This window comes from Lipotes vexillifer, unplaced genomic scaffold, assembly GCF_000442215.2.
Source record: "Lipotes vexillifer unplaced genomic scaffold, Lipotes_vexillifer_v1.1 scaffold811, whole genome shotgun sequence".
Taxonomy (NCBI): Eukaryota; Metazoa; Chordata; class Mammalia; order Artiodactyla; family Lipotidae; genus Lipotes; species Lipotes vexillifer.
The window spans coordinates 1,119,015-1,140,093 of record NW_006775554.1 but is presented as its reverse complement, the minus strand read 5'-3'; the positions used below and the strand labels follow the sequence as shown (position 1 = coordinate 1,140,093).

Sequence of the window (21,079 nt, the reverse complement as noted above, 5' to 3'; positions counted from 1 at the left end):
CGGCATTCCAGATACTTGAAGTGCATTTTGTTTTGTTTAGGATAATAGCCACCTGTGGAGAGCTCCTGCGGCAGTGTGGGGACTTGGAGCAGCAGCTAGCCAACAGGTAGGAGAGGGCTGTGGGCCGGGCCCTGGGCTCTCAGCTGGGGAAGACCTTGATAGAGTGCACAGCACTGTCTGAAGCCACAGAGCTTGAGGACTCTCTGTACCTAGGATACGAGGTGTCAGTGTTGTCACCATTCAGCATTTATTGAGCACCTAAAAGGAGCAAGGCTCTGACCTCCTTGGCACATAACTTTAGTTAGATATGGAAGTTTCAGCCTTAATGAGGAAGCAGTACGTGTTGTCTCCAAATTATGAGTGGGCAGGGCTCCCACTGCATGTTTGCAAGTCAGTTATTGGGAATGGAAAGTTATAGGCGGTGGCGAGGTCCCCTGGGCCAGCCCACAGAATCGGGATGAATCCGGCCAGCCTGCCTTCTGGGTTCTGCAGTAGGATTCTGTGCTGCGGAAGCCGGTGTGTGTGTCAAAGGAGGATTTCTGGGGTCAGTCCTAGGAAAGGCCCTCCTGCCCCCTCTCCATTCTGATACCTGCCAGCGCTTTTACACTGCCCCGAAGTGACCCCATTCAGACGTGCTTTTCCCTCCAAGGGCTTCAGGCTTCCCAAATGTCCTCACTTCTTCAGCGGAATTTCTGATTGCCTTGGTGCAGCTGCTTTCTCTGTTCTGCAGGAATTCAGGGGAAGAAGTCTGTTTCCTACAGCGGTGTTAGGGCCTAGCGGCAGTCCCTTCACCTCTTTCTGGGATAACTCAGAAAGTTATCTCGGCAGGAGGGAATTTCTGGCAGTGGTACAAAGTGAAAAGCAAACTGAGGCCTCAAGACTGGGTGGGCAGTAGGGCTGAGCTGCTGGGGAAGGTCGTCAGACCGGCCGCAGGGTCAGGGCTCTGAGTTGGTCATTTCTTCTCCTCACCACTCTTTGTCTCCTTTCATTTCTGAACCCACGGGTTGCCTTCAAGTCCCAAGATTTTTCATCATGGTTCTCATATGGAGAAAGCCTTGCGGGGGCCAGGGGTGCGGGGGTGGGTTGGAATGGGCAGCTGTTGCCGTTCATAACTCCCAAACAGCCCAGCATAGAGCTCATGTGACTTCTTGGAATGAATAAAACCAGAGCACCACAAGCATACAGCAGAGTGTGTATAAATAATATAAATGATGAGGTAAACGCCCCCTTCCTCCCTCCCCATTCCCACACACACTTATGCTCATGTTTATATGTACGTGTGTGCGTACACACAGACACACACACGGTGTGGGGAGCCTATGGCGGAAGGGTGAGTAGGTCTAGGTTCACGAAGGGCCCCTAAGAAAAGGTGAAAATTTGACGTTTATATATTTAAAAGAAAACCATGTAGCTTATTAGTTTCTTAATTACGGTGGTAATTACAGCCTGGGCCCAGCTCAAAAATTAAAAGTTCACGAGTGTACAAAGTATTAAAAACTGAAGATCTACTCACCCCAAAAATTCTTGAGAAGAAACGTTAACAGCCCCCCTGCCCCCATTGCATTTGTTGAGCTCTGCCATGAAAGGCTTTACATGAATTAACTCCTTAATCCTCCCAGGGTGTCCAAAGAGATAGGTACTATTCTTACCCCCATTTTTACACATGAAGAGACATTGAGGCATAGAATTTGGCACTGGTAGTAACTTTTTAAGTAAAAGAAATTATCTGTGGAAAGAGCTGTGTCTGAGGTGATGCACCTAAGAGGCAGTGATCTGAACCTGGACATCAGCTGAGTCATCCCGAGTATGTGAGTATCACCTCCACACTGTCCTTCCTCACAGATGAGTGTCCGTCCTCAGACTTGGGTTTCTCTGCATATATATCAGACGCCTTTCCCTATCAGAACGTATAGACTTGCCTTAATCTTTTAATGAAGATGAGTATTACCTTCTAAAGGGTAAGGAAGGATCTGGTTAAGAAGGTGAATAGGGGCATGACAGATAAAGGTTGAGCCCCTCTAACTGCATTTTGCAGCCCAGAGAGGCTGAGAGCCTGGCCCGAGCTTTGGTGTGAGATGAGAACAGATTGGGTGTATCCAAGGGAGCCTTTTTAAGAGGTGATGTCATTCTGGAAGCACTGAGCCTGGAAAGGGAAAAGAGTAACAGTCATCATCTGTGTTCCCATCAGGGAGCCTATGCGTGTGACTGCCACCTATAAAGCTTATCTCCCTGTGAGTTTCACTGGCAGACCCAGACTGCAACTTAGGACCACTCCCCTCGGGTGGCAGAGGCAGTAGCTCGAAACACTGCAGATTACTTCAGCAAAAAGAGTGACGTTGGCTACTGGGCTTTTAAGATCACCTGTTTTTAGACAGGGATCGTTTTGTGATTAGTGGGGCGAGTAAAGCAAGGTTGAGTTGGGTGTCACCCGAAGGATTTCTCTTGAACTTGGGTGACATACAGGGAGATTGCTGTGGTTCCTCTATACTTCTATGGTGCCCACCACTTATTTTTGGAACAGAGGTATTTTCACTAGGACAAGGTTTTAGTGGCACAGTTCAGTGGGACAGTGAGGTTTGGGGAATCCAAAATAAATGTCCAGGTTCCTATGGCTGAGGAGTGGGCAGCAACTTTTCCAGAAAAGGAGATGAGTTGAGGAAGGAGATGGAATTGGGATGTTAGTCCCTCCCTCCTCTGCTCATACTCACTGCCTTCTCCTGGCTCAGCAGGTAGCACAGCACTGGCACATAATGGACTCTCCTGTTAATCTCTGAGCTTCTGAGGGCAAGCTCTATGTATAATCATCTGATAATCGCCAAGACCTGGCTTAGAGCCCATTAAAATGATGAGAAAACGTTTCTTTTTTTTTTTCTTTATTTTTGGCTGTGTTGGGTCTTCGTTGCTGTGCACGGGCTTTCTCTAGTTGCGGCGAGGGGGGGCTACTGTTTGTTGCGGTGTGCGGGCTTCCCGTTGCAGTGGCTTCTCTTGTGTAGCACGAGCTCCAGGCGCACGAGCTTCAGTAGTTGCAGCATGTGGGCTCAGTAGTTGTGGCTCACGGGCTCTAGAGCGCAGGCTCAGTAGTTGTGGTGCACAGGCTTAGTTGCTCTGTGGCACGTGGGATCTTCCTGGACCAGGGATCGAACCGTGTCCCCTGCATTGGCAGATGGATTCTTAACCACTGCGCCACCAGGGAAGTCCTGAGAAAATGTTTCTTTTCTTTTTTTTTTTTTGCGGTACGCGGGCCTCTCACTGCTGCGGCCTCTCCCGCTGCGGAGCACAGGCTCCGGACGCGCAGGCTCAGCGGCCATGGCTCACGGGCCCAGCCGCTCCACAGCATGTGGGATCTTCCCAGACCGGGGCACGAACCCATTTCCCCTGCATCGGCAGGCGGACCCCCAACCACTGCACCACCAGGGAAAGCCCATATTAGATTTGGTTTTTATTGTAGAGCACACTATTGTGACATTTCAAAGTATAATTTTTTTTTAATTAAGTAACTTTTGGCTACACTAGGTCTTCGTTGCTGCGCGTGGGCTTTCTCTAGTTGTGGTGAGCAGGGGCTACTCTTCATTGCGGTGCGCGGGCTTCTCATTGTGGTGGCTTCTCTTGGTGCGTAGCACGGGCTCTAGGCGCGCGGGCTTCAGTAGTTGTGGCACGTGGGCTCAGTAGTTGTGGCTCACGGGCCTAGTTGCTTCGTGGCATGTGGGATCTTCCCGTGTCCCCTGCATTGGCAGGAGGACTTCTACCCACTGCGCCACCAGGGAAGTCCCTTAAACTATAATCTTTAATACTCAAAACATTCCCAGCATAACTGTTTTTCTTCAGCTTGGATGGCAGACTGATGCCACTTGCCCCTGGCAGCCTGAGACTGAGACACATATTGCAGTAACCCCAGGAAGGAGAGCTGACTTCCTGGAGGGCAGAGACGAAAGCTCAGCTGTCAACTTCCTGCTCACCAAACCCAGGGTCACCTGTCAGTCAAAGAATAATTATGGAGCGCCTGCTATGTTCCCGGCACTGTGCTAAGTGCTGGGAATTCAGAGATGAAGACCACTCTGTGGTTTAGCCTCACCATCTAGTATGTAAGAGAGGTGAAGGCTGGTGAAGTTAGAAGACTGAGTGCCTGGGGGGATGCCCCTGGGACCGGTCCTTGAAGAAGGAGTAGGATTTTTCCAGGTGCACCAAGGAGGGGAGAGCATTTCAGATCATGGGAGCGTGCGAGCAAGACACGCAAGGGCGTGAAGCATGGTGTGTGGGCTGGGGGCGGTTGGCATGGTAGCGGGAATGTTTGTAAGGATACAGGGGCTCCAGTGATGGAGGGCGCTGGGGGCCATGCCTAGGCATTTTTAGTTTTATCTTGGGGAGCATTGAAGGATCTTTGGGAAAAAGACAAAATCAGATTTGCCTTTTGGAAAGATCATTCCAGTAACCCTTAGGAGGACAGATTAAATGGAGTGTGGAAGGGAAGGCAACTATGATCCAGACAAGAAATAGTGAAGACTTGGAAGTAAGGCAGTGGCAGGGACAGGCCACAGTTTCACAGAGAAGAGACGCAACCAAAATTACCGGTAGGCGTAACCAACAGGGAAAACTGTAACTTGACCTTAGTGGCAGAGGCAGGTGGCTACTTGTGTCAGCAGTGGTTCCTGAGGAAAGTCCTGTCCCCAGGATTTGTTTGCAAGTACAGGCATTTCTTGACAAGCTCGTGGGATTTGTTTTTGAAGAAGTGAGTGCCTACAGGCTGCCATGTCCAAAGTGATCTTTTTTATAAGAAATTATGGTAAAGGAGGCATTGGGGAATTAGGCACAGTTGGGATGTACTACAGTGTCTAGTCTTCTGGCTACATAAGTTTGTATAATTCTGTACACATTTAAACGTATAGGCCGAATGGTGAGGTTGGGCTAAGGAGGAAACAGTGAGGATTTTCGGCATCCGTCAAGGGAGGTCATCCTTTTTTGGAGACAGAGATCCTGCTCCCAAGCAGCGCCAGAGGTTGATCATCCCATAGAACCTCCTCCAGGCATTGTTCTTTCTCAGGAAAGCACCAGGTTCTCTCAGTAGATCTCTCTAAGCCTCAGAAGTAAACTTTACGGTGCTGATGAACACAAACACCACACGAGCCCAGCGTGTGCGAGAGTGTGAGTCCTGTGGGTAGAGGTGTGCAGCGAGCTGCTGTCACTCTTCTCCAGGGACACTGTCGTGTCTCGTGCCTCTGACAGCGGTGCTGGTGGCTCCCCTGGCTTTGACTGTTCCAAAGAGTGATGCTAATATAGCTCATATATAGAAAGTGCACAGTATTCCCAGATTGTAGTGAATTGACAGCTGCCCTGTAGGCTGTGCATTATATTAGGAAGATGGCATATTCTGTTAGAGTGTTAAATAGGAAATAAAAACACCTGGTGTTTATTGTGTACCTGAGGTCCAGCTCCCTCCTAAAGGATCAAGGGCATCTTCATTTCCTTATAAAATGGACCCTAAATCAATCTGCCTCATGAGGATATCCTGGGATTTAGTAAGGAGCAGTCTGAATGCTCCAAGAAGAAAATGCCATACAAATAGCTCAGGGCATAATGGTCATCACTTTCATTACAGGATTTTGTCCACAGCTGGGAAGTATCTCTCTGAGTCCTTCAGCCCTCGGAGCCTGACCGGTTTTCAGGATAGCATCTTGACAGACAAGAAGAGCTCTGCCAGGAACCCATGGCAAGAATATAATTACCTTCAGAAAGACAGCCCTGCCGAATATGGCAGTTTAATGGAAATACTCTATACCCTCAAGGTATGAGACCTGACTGATGGCATTCTTGCAAATGAAAACTTTTCCCTTGTCACTCACCCTTTCCCTAACCCAGGCTTTCTGCCCCTGTGTGTGGGCCCTGGGCTGTGGCATGCCCTCCCACGTCTCTGTCTCATTTATGTTGGTGTTTTAAGAAGCTAATCAACTAAACTGGGGTCGAACCAGTTGAAACACAGCTGTAGGAGGAGTTGGATAAATGGAGCTTTATTACCGACGAAAGGTAGGCTGGAGAGTGTGGCTCTCGATCTGCAGCCGCGGGAGCTCGCTGTTCTCCTCTCTGGAGTTAGGCCCGTCAGCAGGGTGGGCGCAGCTGGACGGCCCCGGGCCCCGACGCGGGCACGGCCCCCCCCACCCCCGTACTGAGTGGCAGAGAGGGGACCAGAACTCCTGTACTGCCTGGGCGTGGGCAGAACCTGGGAAGGTGGACCCCAACCCCGGAGCCAGGGGAGGAGCAAGGTGGGGAGGAGCCAGGAGCGCCCCTCGAGTGCAGGTTCTTCCGTGTGGCGACACGACGACGTGGGAATCAGTGTTCCCTCCTGGCTGTTCCTTTGGTTTAAACTCTTCGTTTGTCTACCGTAAAATGGCCCTTGACTTTGAGCTTTGGGCCTCTTGGGGTCCAGGGACGGGGGACCTCCCAACAAATGGAATGAGCCACACGCTCCCTGGGAATGGCCTCAGGGTTCTTAGAGGGCCGCGGCCTCCTTTCCGGAGCCACCCCCCACCCCCAGTCTGAGTTGAACCTCACTCTCTTGGTGATAAGCCAAGGAGGTACGGCTGTTCCCATAGCACCAAATTCAATCTGAAATTATCCCGATGGGCCACGAACTCTGGAGGTGACTGCACAGTGTGCCTCAGGATGTGTCTGAGGCCTCAGCGTTGCCCTCACAGGGTCTCCCCCATCCCTCTGTACCTTGACCCACCAACTGGCTGCATTTGAGCTTGACAAACGCTTCTTGAAGCCATTCTGCAAGTTCATTCATCCGTGCTTCTGTGATTATGTTAAAGCAACTCTGCTTATCTTTATTGCTGATCTGATTTATGTCTGTTGTAATCAGTTCATTTATAATAGCAAAACTAAGGTTACATTTTCCATCTCTGTATTTTCTCAGGCTGTTTGGAATACCTCAGGACTCACACAGGTGGTGCATACTCTGGTGTACAGCCGAGTATAATTGACTTGACCTCACTGGGAATCAGGGCTCTGTCTATCACTCTTGTTTCTACATGACACTTCTGATCATTTTTTCCTTCTTCCTCTATCCCTGAGGGACAGTCACAGGTTAATTTTTCCTAAACTACCAATCCATGAGCTTATATTAGCTTAAATGCATCAGAGTCACCTGGGAAAGTGAATGAAAAATATATTAATAGTTTCCTGGGCTCCAGAACCCCACTGGATCCAGATGCAGTAGTTCTGTGGTAGACCCTGGGTATCTGTAACTCAGCGTGCTCTCCAGAGGGTCTTGGGGCACAGCCAGGTTTGGAAACCACTGTAGTAGAGAACCCTCTTACTATTTTCCTTTCAGTGGTCTTTCAAAACGCTTAGCTAATACCTTGGTTGGATTCAGGGCATAACAACATGCCTTTTGCATTTTCTTGTCTTAGGAAAAAGGGTCAGGTAACCACAACCTGCTGTCGGCGTCTCGAGCGGCTCTGACTCGGCTTAACCAGCAGGCCCACCAGCTGGCTTTCGATTCTGTCTTCCTGCGCATCAAACAGCAGCTGCTCCTCATTTCCAAGATGGATGTAAGTTTCCCACCAACTGGAAAACGTGCCCCTTCACCCCCCAGCCTAGGCCTAATGTCCCCTTCCCCGAGCTTTGGGTGGTGCCCCCTCTGACTCTCCTAGGCTAGAAGTCCAGCTATAGAGTCACTGTTCCCTTGCAACTCATTGCTTAGCCAGACTGTCTTATCTTAATTGTAGTTACTGTGGTGCTGTGTTTTCAGACTGTTTCTTGGGATTATTACTATTGCTTGATTAACTTTCACAGCAGCTTAGCTGTGCCCTCTCAGGGAGAAGTAAGGGAGATTATGTGCCACTGGAAAAGTTGGGGCCAGTCAGAGGAGCTAATTGTCTGATGAGGTTGAATTGTTTTCGTGCCAAACATTTGTGGAGACTTGGTTCTGGAACTTTATTCAGGAGAGCGCCTTACTAGATTTGATCTGGTGTTTTTGAGGAGAGTTTGAAGGGTTCTGCTCTTTTCTATCCTTGATACTCTTTCTATTTGGCGATTCTTAGAACATCTCACTTTCCTTGCCTTGCACACTCTTCTCTTTTCTGGTTGTCCTTATTCGTTTTCAAGGAATTGCCCATCAGTCCTGTTTTCTCTACTGGCTCTGACTTTCCCTGGGTCCAGATCTCATGACTTTTCCTTTCAGATTTCTGAGACAGTCCCCTGATTAATTTTTCTCACTGACTCCTCAAGTCTATCTGGATTTGGCTTATTTTAAAGATAGTCTTGGGACTTCCCTGGTGGTGCAGTGGTTAAGAATCCTTCTGCCAATGCAGGGGACATGGGTTCGATCCCTGGTCTGGGAAGATCCTACATGCTGCGGAGCAGCTAAGCCCGCGTGCCGCAACTACTGAAGCCCATGCACTCTAGGGCCCACGTGCCGCAACTGCTGAGCCTGTATGCTGCAACCGCTGAAGCCTGCGTGCCTAGAGCCCATGCTCCGCAACAAGAGAAGCCACCGCAATGAGAAGCCTGCGCACCGCAACGAAGAGTTGCCCCCGCTCGCTGCAACTAGAGAAAGGCTGCACGCAGTGACAAAGCCCCAACGTGGCCAAAACAAAACAAAACAAAACAGTAAAGATGGTCTTTTGGGAAAGATCCAGTTATGGGCTTTTACTAACCAAGAGATCCTTTAAGGAAGTCCTTTGCTTTTTGCTGCCCTCTAGAAAGCATACTAGGCCAGGAGCCAAGGGCCACTCGCTTTATTCACCGTATGATCTGGTTAGGTCTGTGTGAAATGCCGTGAGATCTACTCCAACCAGATTTTGCACTTCTGGCCTGGCTGGGGCAGGGCTGTGTGTGGGGTTGGTGGTGTGGGGCCCCTGCTGTCACATCCTAGTGGAAGTGCTGTCGATGGAACTGTACCGGGCACCGCCCATGCGTGGTCTTGTTGGGTCACATGGCTGAGGCTGTTACTTCCTCTGTGAGCCTCATCTCCTTATCTTTAAAATGGGGAGACAGTAATTCTCACCATATGGGTATGTGAGGATTAAGTGAGATTGTGTATATGATAGAATTTAGCACAGCCTCTGTCACAGAGTAGATGCGTAATACGTGGTGGTTTTCTTTTTTTCTGTGATTCTCAAGACTAATGACAGTTTTTAAAAATAGAAATTACATATATTCATTTTCAGAAATCCAAGCAATATAGGAAAGTACAAGGAAAAAAAGCAGTAAACCCCTTCAAAGTCCCAATGTCCAGCAATCATCAAGCCAGACATCTCTTCCTACCCACTCACATGTTGAAGGCTGGATGGGCATTGGTAGGGAAATGATCCTTAGGAAGAAATGGAATTGTGCTACACATGCTGTTTTTCAAAAAACATAAAATGTATACAATATAAATGTTATTTGAATTTAACTAGAAAAAGAAGATAAACGAAACCAAAGGAATGGTTGAACTTGAGATAATGGTTTCTTCACCATGAAAGATATCAGTTCCCAAAAGATCTTTTCAAGATTAAGAAAGAAAAATTATGAAAACTACTGATAGATGGGAGTCGTTGGTTTTTGTTAATCATGTTTCTATTTTAGATAGATATTGACATTGATTCGCCTGCCCTGAAAGCTGATGGGATTAGCATTCCTTACATCTCTCATCTTCCTACCCAACCTCCCCGGTTTGGTTGTTTTTATTATTTTTATTATTTTTATTTTGTCAAAGGTTAAAGTCTTGACCTTCTGTTCTGAAACCTTAATTTTGCCAGTTATTTAGTCTTCTTCTCCATTGAGCGCAGCTCGGTGCTTCCCACCTGTCCTTTTTCCTCTGCTTCTGCATTGCACACTCATTGTTCTGCCCTGGTCCTTGGTTGCCTGGTCTCGCCTTCTCATTCAGGCCTCACCACAATGGCTCGGGCGCTGGGAATGGACGCAGGCAGCTTTGGCGATTAGGAGGAATTCTCCCAGAGTGCCAGCGTGAAAGCACACAATACAAAGGCAAACACTTTGGCTTTAAGGATTTGAAAATTAAACCCTGGTCATTAAATGTTTGTTTTTAATTTTGCTGGTAAATTGTATTGCTCTTGTACATTACAAGAATATAAACCAACACTATATTCCCTTTCAAAATAGATTGTTGAAGTTTACCTGCGTTACCTGATGACAGGTGGCCCTTTGAAGGAAATTTTAAATTCAAAAATAATCTGCATCATTTCCCTATTGACCCTCTTCAGGTCCACCCTCTCTGTCTGCTTTTTCAGGCCCTCCCTCATCAGCCCACTCTGTCTCGCCCTTATTCCAAAGTACTTTTCCACTCTGGCCCTTCTTTCCCTCCGCCCTCCTCCCGATCACCTTCCAACTTCACTCCTCCCGCCACCTCTGTGAAGCCTTCCTGGGGCCTGCAGCCCACGGTGCTGGTCCTTTAGATGCACTCCGGTGATGTGCTCTTTCCCCACAACTCAGCCCTTGCTCCTGGCCTCCCCTTCTCTGCCTCACTGACCCTCACCACCTCTGCTCCCTCCTGTGCCCCTCTGTGCCAGGACTTCACCACAAGGTTGTATTGTTCCTTCTTTTTAAATCTGTCTCTGTTTCCATGGCCACTGCCCTGGTTTGGGTTCTCGTCATCTCTGAATTGTTTCTCGAGCCTTTCATCTTCCTCTCCGCCCACAGCCCTTCTCAGAGTTGCTGCATGAATCTTCCTAAAGCATCGCTCTGATTTTGTCTCTCCGCATTCAGATCCCTTGCTTGGCTCCCCCCAGTCAGTGCGATCGTCTGTTTTAAACAACTTTTTGCTATGGAAATTTTCATACATATGCACGAGTAGAGGGAAGAGTGTAATAAACTCTGTGTCCTCATCACCCTGTTTCGTCAGTGATCAACTCCTGGCCGTTCTGTTTCATATATACCCCTTATCTAAAATAAGAACTCTAAAAATAATCACAGTATCATAATCACCCTTAAAAAATACAATTAAAAATAATTCCTTAATATCATCAGTGTTCAAATTTCCAGTTGTTTTATAAATGTCATGATTTAACTGTTTGAATCAGGATCCAGATTAGTTCTGCACATTGGGATTGGTGGATGTGTGATGTGTCTTTTACGTCTCTTTTGAACTCTACAAGGTTACCTTTCCATCTCTCTATCTGCCTCCCTCCCTCCTTCCCTCCCTCTTCTCTCTCTCTTTCATTTTCCCTTTTCTTTTCTTTTTTTAAAGTTTATTTTATTTATTTATATATTTTTGGCTGTGTTGGGTCTTTGTTGCTGCGCGCGGGCTTTATCTAGTTGCGGTGAGCGGGGGCTACGCTTCATTGCGGTGCGCGGGCTTCTCATTGCGGCGGCTTCTCTTGATGCAGAGCACAGGCTCTCGGCTCCTGGGCTTCAGGAGTTGTGGCACGAGGGCTTAGTTGCTCAGCGGCATGGGGGATCTTCCCGGACCAGGGCTCGAACCTGTGTCCCCTGCACTGGTAGGCGGATTCTTAACCACTGCACCACCAGGGAAGCCCCATCATTTTTCCTTTTCTTAGCCTGGTGTTCACAGCTGTGCATTCTCTTTCTACCCTTCCCTCTCTGCACCTCATGCATCCTGTGGCCGGCCCCTTCTCTAGCCACCCTAGGTTCTTGCTCCTCTGAACTCTTATTGTATAAAACCTGACCGAGAACTTCTGCCACTGAGAACTCTTGAAGCGGAAGCCTGTGTGTGTGTGTGTGTGTGTGTGTGTGTGTGTGTGTGTGTGGGTGGGTGTAGGGGGTATAGGGTGGGAGTGTGTCAGGGGTCTTGGTTCCCCAAGGAGAGCAAGAACTAAGATTGCCAATTCTTTGTCTCCTCCCTACAAAACCTGGCACAGGGTGCTATACAGCGTGGGCACTCGGTGCACGTGCATGATCGGCATGTTCCTTTCCTGTGGGGTGGGAGTTAACTGAAAAAAGTAGGATATTTTGAAACGAAAGAGGATTCTCAAAAAATGGCAAGGAGGGCTTCCCTAGTGACACAGTGGTTAAGAATCCACCTGTTAATGGAGGGGACTCAGGTTCGATCCCTGGTCCGGAAAGATCCCACATGCCACGGAACAACTGAGCCTGTGCACCACAACTACTGAGGCTGTGCTCTAGAGCCCACGAGCCACAACTGCTGAGCCTGCATGCCACAACTGCTGAAGTCCATGTGCCTAGAGCCTGTGCTCTGCAACAAGAGAAGCCACTGCAATGTGAAGCCCGCGCACAGCAACGAAGAGTAGCCCCCACTCACCACAGCTAGAGAAAGCCCGCGCAGAGGAACAAAGACCCAACACAGCCAAAAATAAAAACAAATAAATACATTTATAAAAAAACAACAACAAGGAGTTGTTTAGAAAACTATAGGGGCAGGGGTGGGGAAGAAAAGGCTTTGTCTAGAGCAGGAAAATTAGAGTTGAGTTGGTGCTAGAGAGTGTGGGGAGGACGGCTGAGGCTTGGCCTGGGCCGGGATCCCAGGGGTGGACACGGTCATGACATTCCCGGAAAGCTCCTTAAAGGATCAAGCAACCAGATCGGGCATCAGGTGGCTGCAGAGAGCAGCTACCACGTGACCTTGGGAGTCACTCCAGGAGTCCAGCCAGAAAGGGCCTTGTTTTCCAGGCTGGCCTTAGGGTGACTCAGGTAAGAATTAAGCAACTAGATTACTGTGGAAAGCTGTGCCATACTGATAATTAACCACCTGTGTGCTGGTAATTGGCCTAACTCTGTAGGGGAGGCTGGGAAGGCTCCCACAGTGACATCATAGTCCCATTGAATGATGAAAGAAGATGTTTTGCTGCTGCAGGTCTCCAGACAGGGGGTCCTGAAGAGGACAAAGGAGCTGTTGGTGGAGTTTGGAGGCTCCTTCTCATCCCTTTCCCTTTGAGTTCTGAGTCACTTGAGACATAGATACAGAAAGCAGGTGGAATAAAAGCAGCACCTTTAACTTAGTAAAGCAGTGTTGGTGAATGTGGTTGGGATATTCCTGCAACCAGACAGGGCTTCCAATTCACATATGGTCTCTGTGGAGGATTTTAGGGGGTCCTGGTCTCTTCAGAGTGCTGGCTGATGGCCCGGGAGTTAGTGAGGCTACCTGTGCCAGCAGCTGTTAACGGGTTGCCCTCACCCTGTAGAGAAACTCAGAACAAGAATATCCAACTCTTCCTTTCACGTTCTGAGCCGGTAAACACAGAAGGGATCAGTTCCCATCGAACAGTTGAGTGGAGAAGGTGGGATTTCCTGCTTTATGGATCTGAAAGGATGCAGAGAGAGGGGGGATTACTTTCTCTATGGCAGGCTTCAAGGTGATGCCTTAAAGAAGAGAAATCCCTGGTCTCCTGCGTGGTGATGATTCCAAAGGCCATCTCTGAGCAAAGATAGTGCCTGTGGTGATGCTGCGTTCTTCATGTAGTTTCCAGCACATGGTGCTTTCGCGTGCTGCCTGGGTGCTGTGACATTGACTGTTTCCTCTCCTTCCTCCCCTAGAGCTGGAACACCGCTGGCATTGGAGAAACCCTGACCGATGACCTGCCCACCTTCAGTCTCACTCCTCTCGAGTACATCAGCAATGTAAGAGACTCTGTGCGCTTTTCTCTGCGCTGGTCACAGCATCTGAGACCTTGTCTTGTCTGGCCCTTCTGGGTAAAGTGGTCCTTACTGCATCGGTTCTGTCTGGACCTTTGCTTTTGGATAGTCCCCATCCATATCCATGACTTTAAGGAAATGCGGTTGATTTCCTTAAATCAGCTGATGAAACACATGCTGATTTCAAAGCCTAACACGTTCCCGCCCCTCCCCCATCCCTCTCAATATGAGGTGTGGCCAGTGCCTGAGGGCATCAGAGTATGAGTCCAGCTCCATTGCTCTTAAATGTCAGTGAGCATAAGAAATGCTGTACAGGAATGATAGACCCCCAACTGTGTCTTCCTCACACTATGGAGGAGTTCTGCAATTTTCAGGGGTGATTTTGAGATAGGTGATTTCTGCCTTGAGCTCTCACTTTAGAACCCACCCCTGTGTAAGTTATGACTGTTGTAATAGATACGAAGGAATTTTATTTTATTTTTATTTTATTTTTTGCGGTACGCGGGCCTCTCACTGTTGTGGCCTCTCCCATTGCGGAGCACAGGCTCCGGACGCGCAGGCTCAGCGGCCATGGCTCACGGGCCCAGCCGCTCTGCAGCATGTGTGATCTTCCCAGACCGGGGCACGAACCCGTGTCCCCTCCATCAGCAGGTGGCCTCTCAACCACTGCGCCACCAGGGAAACCCTATTTTATTTTTTAAAATATTTATTTATTTTTTTTTTTTGGCTGCGCTGGGTCTTAGTTGTGGCATGTGGGATCTTTGTTGCAGCATGCGGGATCTTTAGTTGTGACATGTGGGCTCTTAGTTGCAGCATGCGGGCTCCTTAGTTGCGGCATGCGAACTCTTAGTTGCAGCATGCATGCGGAATCTAGTTCCCCGACCAGGGATCGAACCCGGGCCCCCTGCATTGGGAGCGTGGAGTCTTACCCACTGGACCACCAGCGAGGCCCCTGCAAAGGAATTTTAGAAGTAAATATTGTACAGTTAGAGGAAGTGTGTGTGATCCCACTGGTGAGTAGCAAGGAGGATGGCTTTCCTCTCTCTGTTCACTGAGCAAGTCCAAAACGGCAACTGTTTTCCTCTGTTTTTCAGGGCATTATTCAATACCCTGGACGGATGGAACTAAAAATGTTGGTTGGTCTTTACAACCAATGAGAATAATCTTATTTTTAGAATTGAGACGTGTGTATTGCAATCGAAATTGATTCCAGAAACAATGTTGCTTAGAGGGAACTCGAGAGGCTATCGAGTTGATTTTAAACACAGAGGAGTAAGGAAGGCGAGGGGGCGTTTTCAGGCCAGGGCTCTTTTCCCACCGGCTGCCACTCGCCAGCCCCCAGGTAGGCATCGTCCTTATGAGGTCATCTCCTGATGACCTCGGCTCAGGAAATGAATATCTACTGAGCACGTACTGTGTGCAGGGGCAGTGCTAGGCTCTTATTGGTGCCATGAGATAGTGTGCAGTATAGACCGAATTTTATCTTAACAACAACTGTGAGCCGGTTGGTGGCAGCCGTGTTTTGCGGTCAGAAGCACCAAGGTTCTGGGGGATAGGAGTGGGGCAGGGAAGCCACTCATTCAGCAGTCACTCTGTTAGGATGCCTGGTGCTTTATGTGTGTCTCACGCATATTAGTTTCATCTTTGCCACAGCCCTCTGAAGTAAGTATGAGATCACCCTCATTTCAGAGATGGCGAAACCAAGGCCCTGACAGATTAAGTAAGTTGCCCAATGTCACACAGTGGTAGAGGCAGAACTCAAATCCGGGTCCTTCTGACCACAGAGCTGTTCATTTTTCCTGAGTCACTGCGCTTACCCAGCCAGGATATCAAGGAGTATTTATTGAATATGGGAGAAGAGCAGACAAACTTCTACAGGTGTGATGGTGAGCATCCCTTCCCACGTTGATTTCCAAGAAATAAACATAGACAGAACTCCCAAGAAAAACTTGGCATTGTGGAATCTCTCTAGGAACCACAGCAATCCCCACCGTCTAAGGCCAATTAATTCAAGTTTGAGATGTCAGATTATTGAAAATTTGCACCTAACCAATGCTTTGCCTTGCTGGTGAATGCCCTCACCCATGCAGAACTGTGTGAGCATTATAAGGGGATGAAATAGGAGAAAATCCTTTGAAGAACTAAAACAACATAGATGCAAGGCATATCGATGATGATTCTTTATTTCAAGTAAAGCTGGGTTTGTGGATTTAGCCAAGAGGTGATGGCTACGGATGAAAGGGGTACCAAATACAGGAATATGCCTGTGGTCTCTGCACATAGTAGGTATTCAGGAAGTGCTTGCTGAGTGGAATTACAACGGAGAAATTCTAACCCCCAGAAGTCAGCATCCTTCCCTTCCTCCAGCCTTGGGGAAAAATGATGAATTTGTTGCCATTTCAAGCTGAGATGTACAGTGGTTGTGGTTATTAGTGATGTAAGTGACCACTTGTCTAGTTTGAGTGAAAGACACTCAAACTAGAGTGTTTTACTTACTAAGTAAATGAAAGGAAAAGGTGCTGATTTTTTTCATTTTACCATCTATGTACATAGCGCTTTAAAGGGAGACCAAACACAATTTTTCGTTAGCACGATGGGCCACATTAAGTGTTTGGAGATGAAGGTGTAATCATCCTGTAGTCCTCTGGGCTGGTAGATTTTGGGAGTCTGTCTTAACTTCTGGACACCTGCTACCATATAGGTGTATGTAAGGCCAGATCGAGAAGATCTCTAACAGTCCTTGGACTTTTAGCTTGCAGAATCAGTATCAACTCTAAATTGGAATGAATGTGTGAAATTAATATGGAGCCAAAAAAATCAACAGCAGGCTCCAATACCTTTTTAAGAAAATATATATTACGTTGTCGTAACCTGAAAATCAACCTCATTTTGAAATGACACATATACTTACCTTAAAATGCTAAACAGTTGTGAGTTGTAACAGAAATAGGTGTCTAAAATGTATCCACGATGACAGTCATGTGTATCTTACAAACACATGACAAATCCTGAATTACTCATGGGCTCATCCCAAACGTCTTGTAACCCTGCCTTTGCGAATCCTCACCAACCAAGAAGGTTTATTTTCTAGAGTTTGTATTATGAAAACATACAGTTTTCCCTCCAGATTAATTTATGATTATAAACTGCTTTTTTCCCCAACAAAATTCCTTCCTTTGCCTGGTTAAATCACTTAGAAGGAAGAGACCCAGATCCAAATCCAGAAGACAGGATTGAAATTCTTGCTTGACCGTGCACTTGTTGACATTAGCATCTTACTGGTTTTTCATCTATGAACAGTAATAATGACTTATATTTACACAAGTGCTTTAAATTTTACAAAGCATTCCAGTATCCATTACTCATTTGAGGTAGAGCTCACACTGAATGCATTCCAAAAAACTGAGGCCATGAGTGAGAAGGATGAATCTATGTGCAAACTACCGGTGACTTTTTTTTCAGATGTTGCCTCACCAGTATTACCACACACTGGAAAGATCAGACCTGGAGCTGCTGTAAGGTCTTGCAGTTTTGTCTGTCCACCATTTGCCTTCACATAAATGTACTGCATGAAATAATTACCGCCGCATGTGTCAACGTTGGGCTGACAGTGCTTTCTTTTGTTTCAGATCGGGCAGTATATCATGTCCCTCCCCCTGAACCTTGAGCCATTCGTGACTCAGGAGGACTCAGCCCTAGAGCTGGCTTTGCACGCTGGAAAGCTGCCGTTTCCTCCTGAGCAAGGTAAGAGAGACCTGCAGGAAAGAGATCGGTGGGCTTGGATGTGATTGCATGCCCCTTGTAGCACCTTACCCTCATCATACCCGTCCTCCACACTCGCACTGAAATAGTTGTCAAAGTGTACAGTCGTGACTGAGAAAGATTGGGGTTCTCTTTTTGCACCCTCTGAGGGACTTCTGCGGGACAGAGTGGATTAGGGAAGGCTTACTGTATGCAGGGCATCCCTGGGGAACTCCCCCAGTGCCGTCAGTTGGGAGGTGGTGGCAGGTGGGCCTCGGGTCGTAGGCATTCATTGGTGATAGAAGGGAGGTCACAGGGCAAGGGACCCGCCAGCTGTTTTCTCTCTCTTTGCTCCCCCTCTGTGTGGACCACCTGTCAAGTAAAGTGGCACCTCATAAGAAGAGTTTTTCTTGTCAAGACAAAAATAAACTCTTCAGTGTAGAGGTTAACAACACTTCTGTCCAAATGCCTCTGGCTGTAGTGAGCTTCCAACTCCCCAAGGCTCGTGGGTCTCTAAACTGGCAAGGTAAAAAAATATAATACGTTAACACTTTTCCTTTATCTCATTGTCTGGGCCTGACAGAATGAACAGGGACCACATACTCTCTGATCCAAAATCGTCTTATCCCTAACATTGGGCATTATAGGCCTCCCTCTGTAACACTGAAGAGACAGAAAAAAAATCACTTGGTATATAAAGGATTCAGCAGCTCAAGAGAAGGTACTGCACTGAAAATAAAATCACATTGAAAGGTTAAAAATAAAGGGTTGCTAAAAGACATCTCATGTAAATTCAAATAAAAAGAAAACAAGATGACTGCATCACTATTAAAGAAGTTGAATCAAATCAAAAGTTAATAAATGAGACTAAATGATTCTTTATGTCAATAACAGGTGGATTCCACAGTGAACCTGTAGTAGTCCGGTACCCTTATGTGGCCAGTAACACAGCACTGAGGTATATAAAGAAGAAGCTGGCAGACGTATGACAAAACCACATTAGTACTGAGAAAATCTTGTACCTCTCGTTTAGGCTTTGACAGATCAAAAAGGAAAATTAACGAGAAGAAAAGAGGAATTGTTCCGTATAATAAGCACATTTGATTGAATCAATATGTCAAGATTTTTATCCCACAGAGAATAGGCATAGTTGTCAAGTTTCCATAAACTGTTTGCAAAAGTAATACAAATAAAATCTCCATAAGTTTCATAGGATTATAAATATTAATGGTACTTATATAATTTTTGAAAAAAATTCTATTCTAATGTGAATTAGAATTTCACATTTAAAATGTGAAACCTGCTAAGCTAAACTATGAGTGAATATTAATTAATCTTCGTGATACGGAAGGGAAGACTTTTTTGAAATGAAAGATAGAAACTGTAAAGGAGGGGACTTCCCTGGTGGTCTAGTGGCTAAGACTCCGCGCTCCCAGTGCAGGGGGCCCGGGTTTGATCCCCGGTCAGGGAACTAGATCCCACCTGCCACAACTAAAGATCCCGCATGGTGCAACTAAGATCCCGCGTGCCACAACTAAGACCCGGTGCAGCCAAATAAATAAACAAATAAATATTAAAAAAAAAAAAAAAGAAACTGTAAAGGAAATTGAAAGATAAATGATAAACTGGAAAATAATAGCAACATATATGATAGATGATGGTTAATATCCTCATTTTATAAGATTTCTTACAAGTCAGTAAGAAAAAGATGAATACCCACGGAAAAATAAGTAAGCAACATGAAGGCATTCAAATAAGCTAAAACATAAAGAAATGTTTTAACTTTAATAATCCTCAGAGCTGCAAATGAAAGTAGGATAGATCATTTTACAGCCTATCAAATTGACTATATATACAGGCATTTATTTTATTTTTTTTAATTTTTATTTATTTTTAAAATAAATTAATTAATTAGTTAATTAATTTATTTTGGCTGCGTTGGGTCTTTGTTGCTGCACGTGGGCTTTCTCTAGTTGTGGCGAGCGGGAGCTACTCTTCGTTGAGGTGCACGGGCGTCTCATTGCGGTGGCTTCTTTTGTTGTGGAGCATGGGCTCTAGGCACACAGGCTTCAGTAGCTGTGGCACACGGGCTCAGTAGTTGTGGCACACAAGCCCTAGAGCACAGGCTCAGTAGTTGTGGCGCACGGGCTTAGTTGCTCTGCGGCATGTGGGATCCTCCCGGACCGGGGTATGAACCCATGTCCCCTGCATCGGCAGGCGGACTCTCAACCACTGCTCCACCAGGGAAGCCCTCTGCCCATTTTTTAAATCAGATTGTTGTTTTTTGTTGAGTTTTATGAGTTCTTTATATATTTGGATATTAGCCCCTTATTGATTATATGATTTGCAAATACTGCCCCCTTATCCACAGGGGATGTGTTCCAAGACCACCAATGGATGCCTGAAACTATGGATAGTACTGAACCCTGTATATACTGTGTTTTCTCCTATACTAATGCGTGGGTGGTATATACAGTAACAATACACTGGACAAAGGGATGACTCATGTCCCAGGTGGGACAGGGTGGGGCAGGGTGGGACAGGGTGAGATTTCATCATGCTACTTAACACATTTTAAAGCTTGCTATATGGATTGTTTTTTTTCTGGAATTTTCCATTTACTATTTTTGGACTGTAGTTGACTTTAGGTAACTGAAACCTCAAAAAGCAAAACCACAGATAAGGGGGGACTACTGTATCTTCTTCCATTCAGTAGGTTGCCTTTTTGTTCTGTTGATGGTTTCCTTTGCTGTACAGGAGCCTTTTATTTATTTATTTTAAATATTTATTTATTTTAAATATTTATTTTTGGCTGTTTTGGGTCTTCGTTGCTGTGCGTGGGCTTTCTGTAGTTGTGGCAACTGGGGACTACTCTTCGTTGCAGTGTGCAGGCTTCTCATTGCTGTGGCTTCTCTTGTTGTGGAGTCCGGGCTCTAGGCATGTGGGCTTCAGTAGTTGTGGCTCATGGGCTCTATAGAGCGCAGGCTCAGTAGTTGTGGCACATGGGCTTAGTTGCTCTGCAGCATGTGGGATCATCCTAGACCAGGGCTCAAACCCATGTCCCCTGCATTGGCAGGTGGATTCTTAACCACTGCACCACCAGGGAAGCCCCCAGGAGCTTTTTAGTTTGATGTAGTTCATTTGTTTATTTTTTCTTTTATTGCCATTGCCTCTGGAGTCAGATCCAAAAAAATATTGCTAAGAACAATGTCAAGGAGCTTACTGCCTAGGTATTTTATGGGTTTTGGTTTTACATTCAAGTCTTTAATCCATTTTGAGTTAATTTTTGTATATGATGTAAGACAGTGGTCCAGTTTCATTCTTTTGCATGTGGTTGTCCAGTTTTGCCAACACCGTTTATTGAAGAGGCTGTCCTGTCCACTTTGTATATTTTTGCTTCCTTTGTCACAAATTAATTGACCATATATGTGTGGGTTTATTTCTGGGCTCTGTAATCTGTTCCATTGATCTATGTGTTTTTATGCCAATACCATACCGTTTTGCTTACTATAGCTTTGTAATATAGTTTGAAATCAAGGAGTGTGATATCTCCAGCTTTGTCCTTCTTTCTCAAGACTGCTTTGGTTATTTAGGGTCTTCTGTGGTTCCATACAAATTTTATAATTATTTGTTCTAATTCTGTGCAAAATGCCATTGAAATTTTGATAGAGATTGCACTGAATCTGTAGATTGCTTTGGGTATTACAGACATTTTAACAATATTCATTCTTCCAGTCCATGACCATGGAATATCTGTTCACTTATATGTGTCTTTTTAAATTTCTTCCAT

General features: G+C 46.4%; 1 protein-coding gene across 1 annotated transcript in view; it reads left to right on the top strand.

The window, feature by feature from the left end:
* The window catches only part of COG7 (component of oligomeric golgi complex 7), an 85,002-nt gene that overhangs the window by 48,706 nt on the left and 15,217 nt on the right, over positions 1-21,079 (top strand). The window contains exons 11-15 of the mRNA XM_007449981.1: positions 41-106; positions 5,594-5,780; positions 7,404-7,544; positions 13,450-13,533; positions 17,178-17,292. Coding sequence (XP_007450043.1) covers positions 41-106; positions 5,594-5,780; positions 7,404-7,544; positions 13,450-13,533; positions 17,178-17,292 — 593 coding nt within the window. The remainder of the gene's footprint in view (positions 1-40; positions 107-5,593; positions 5,781-7,403; positions 7,545-13,449; positions 13,534-17,177; positions 17,293-21,079) is intronic.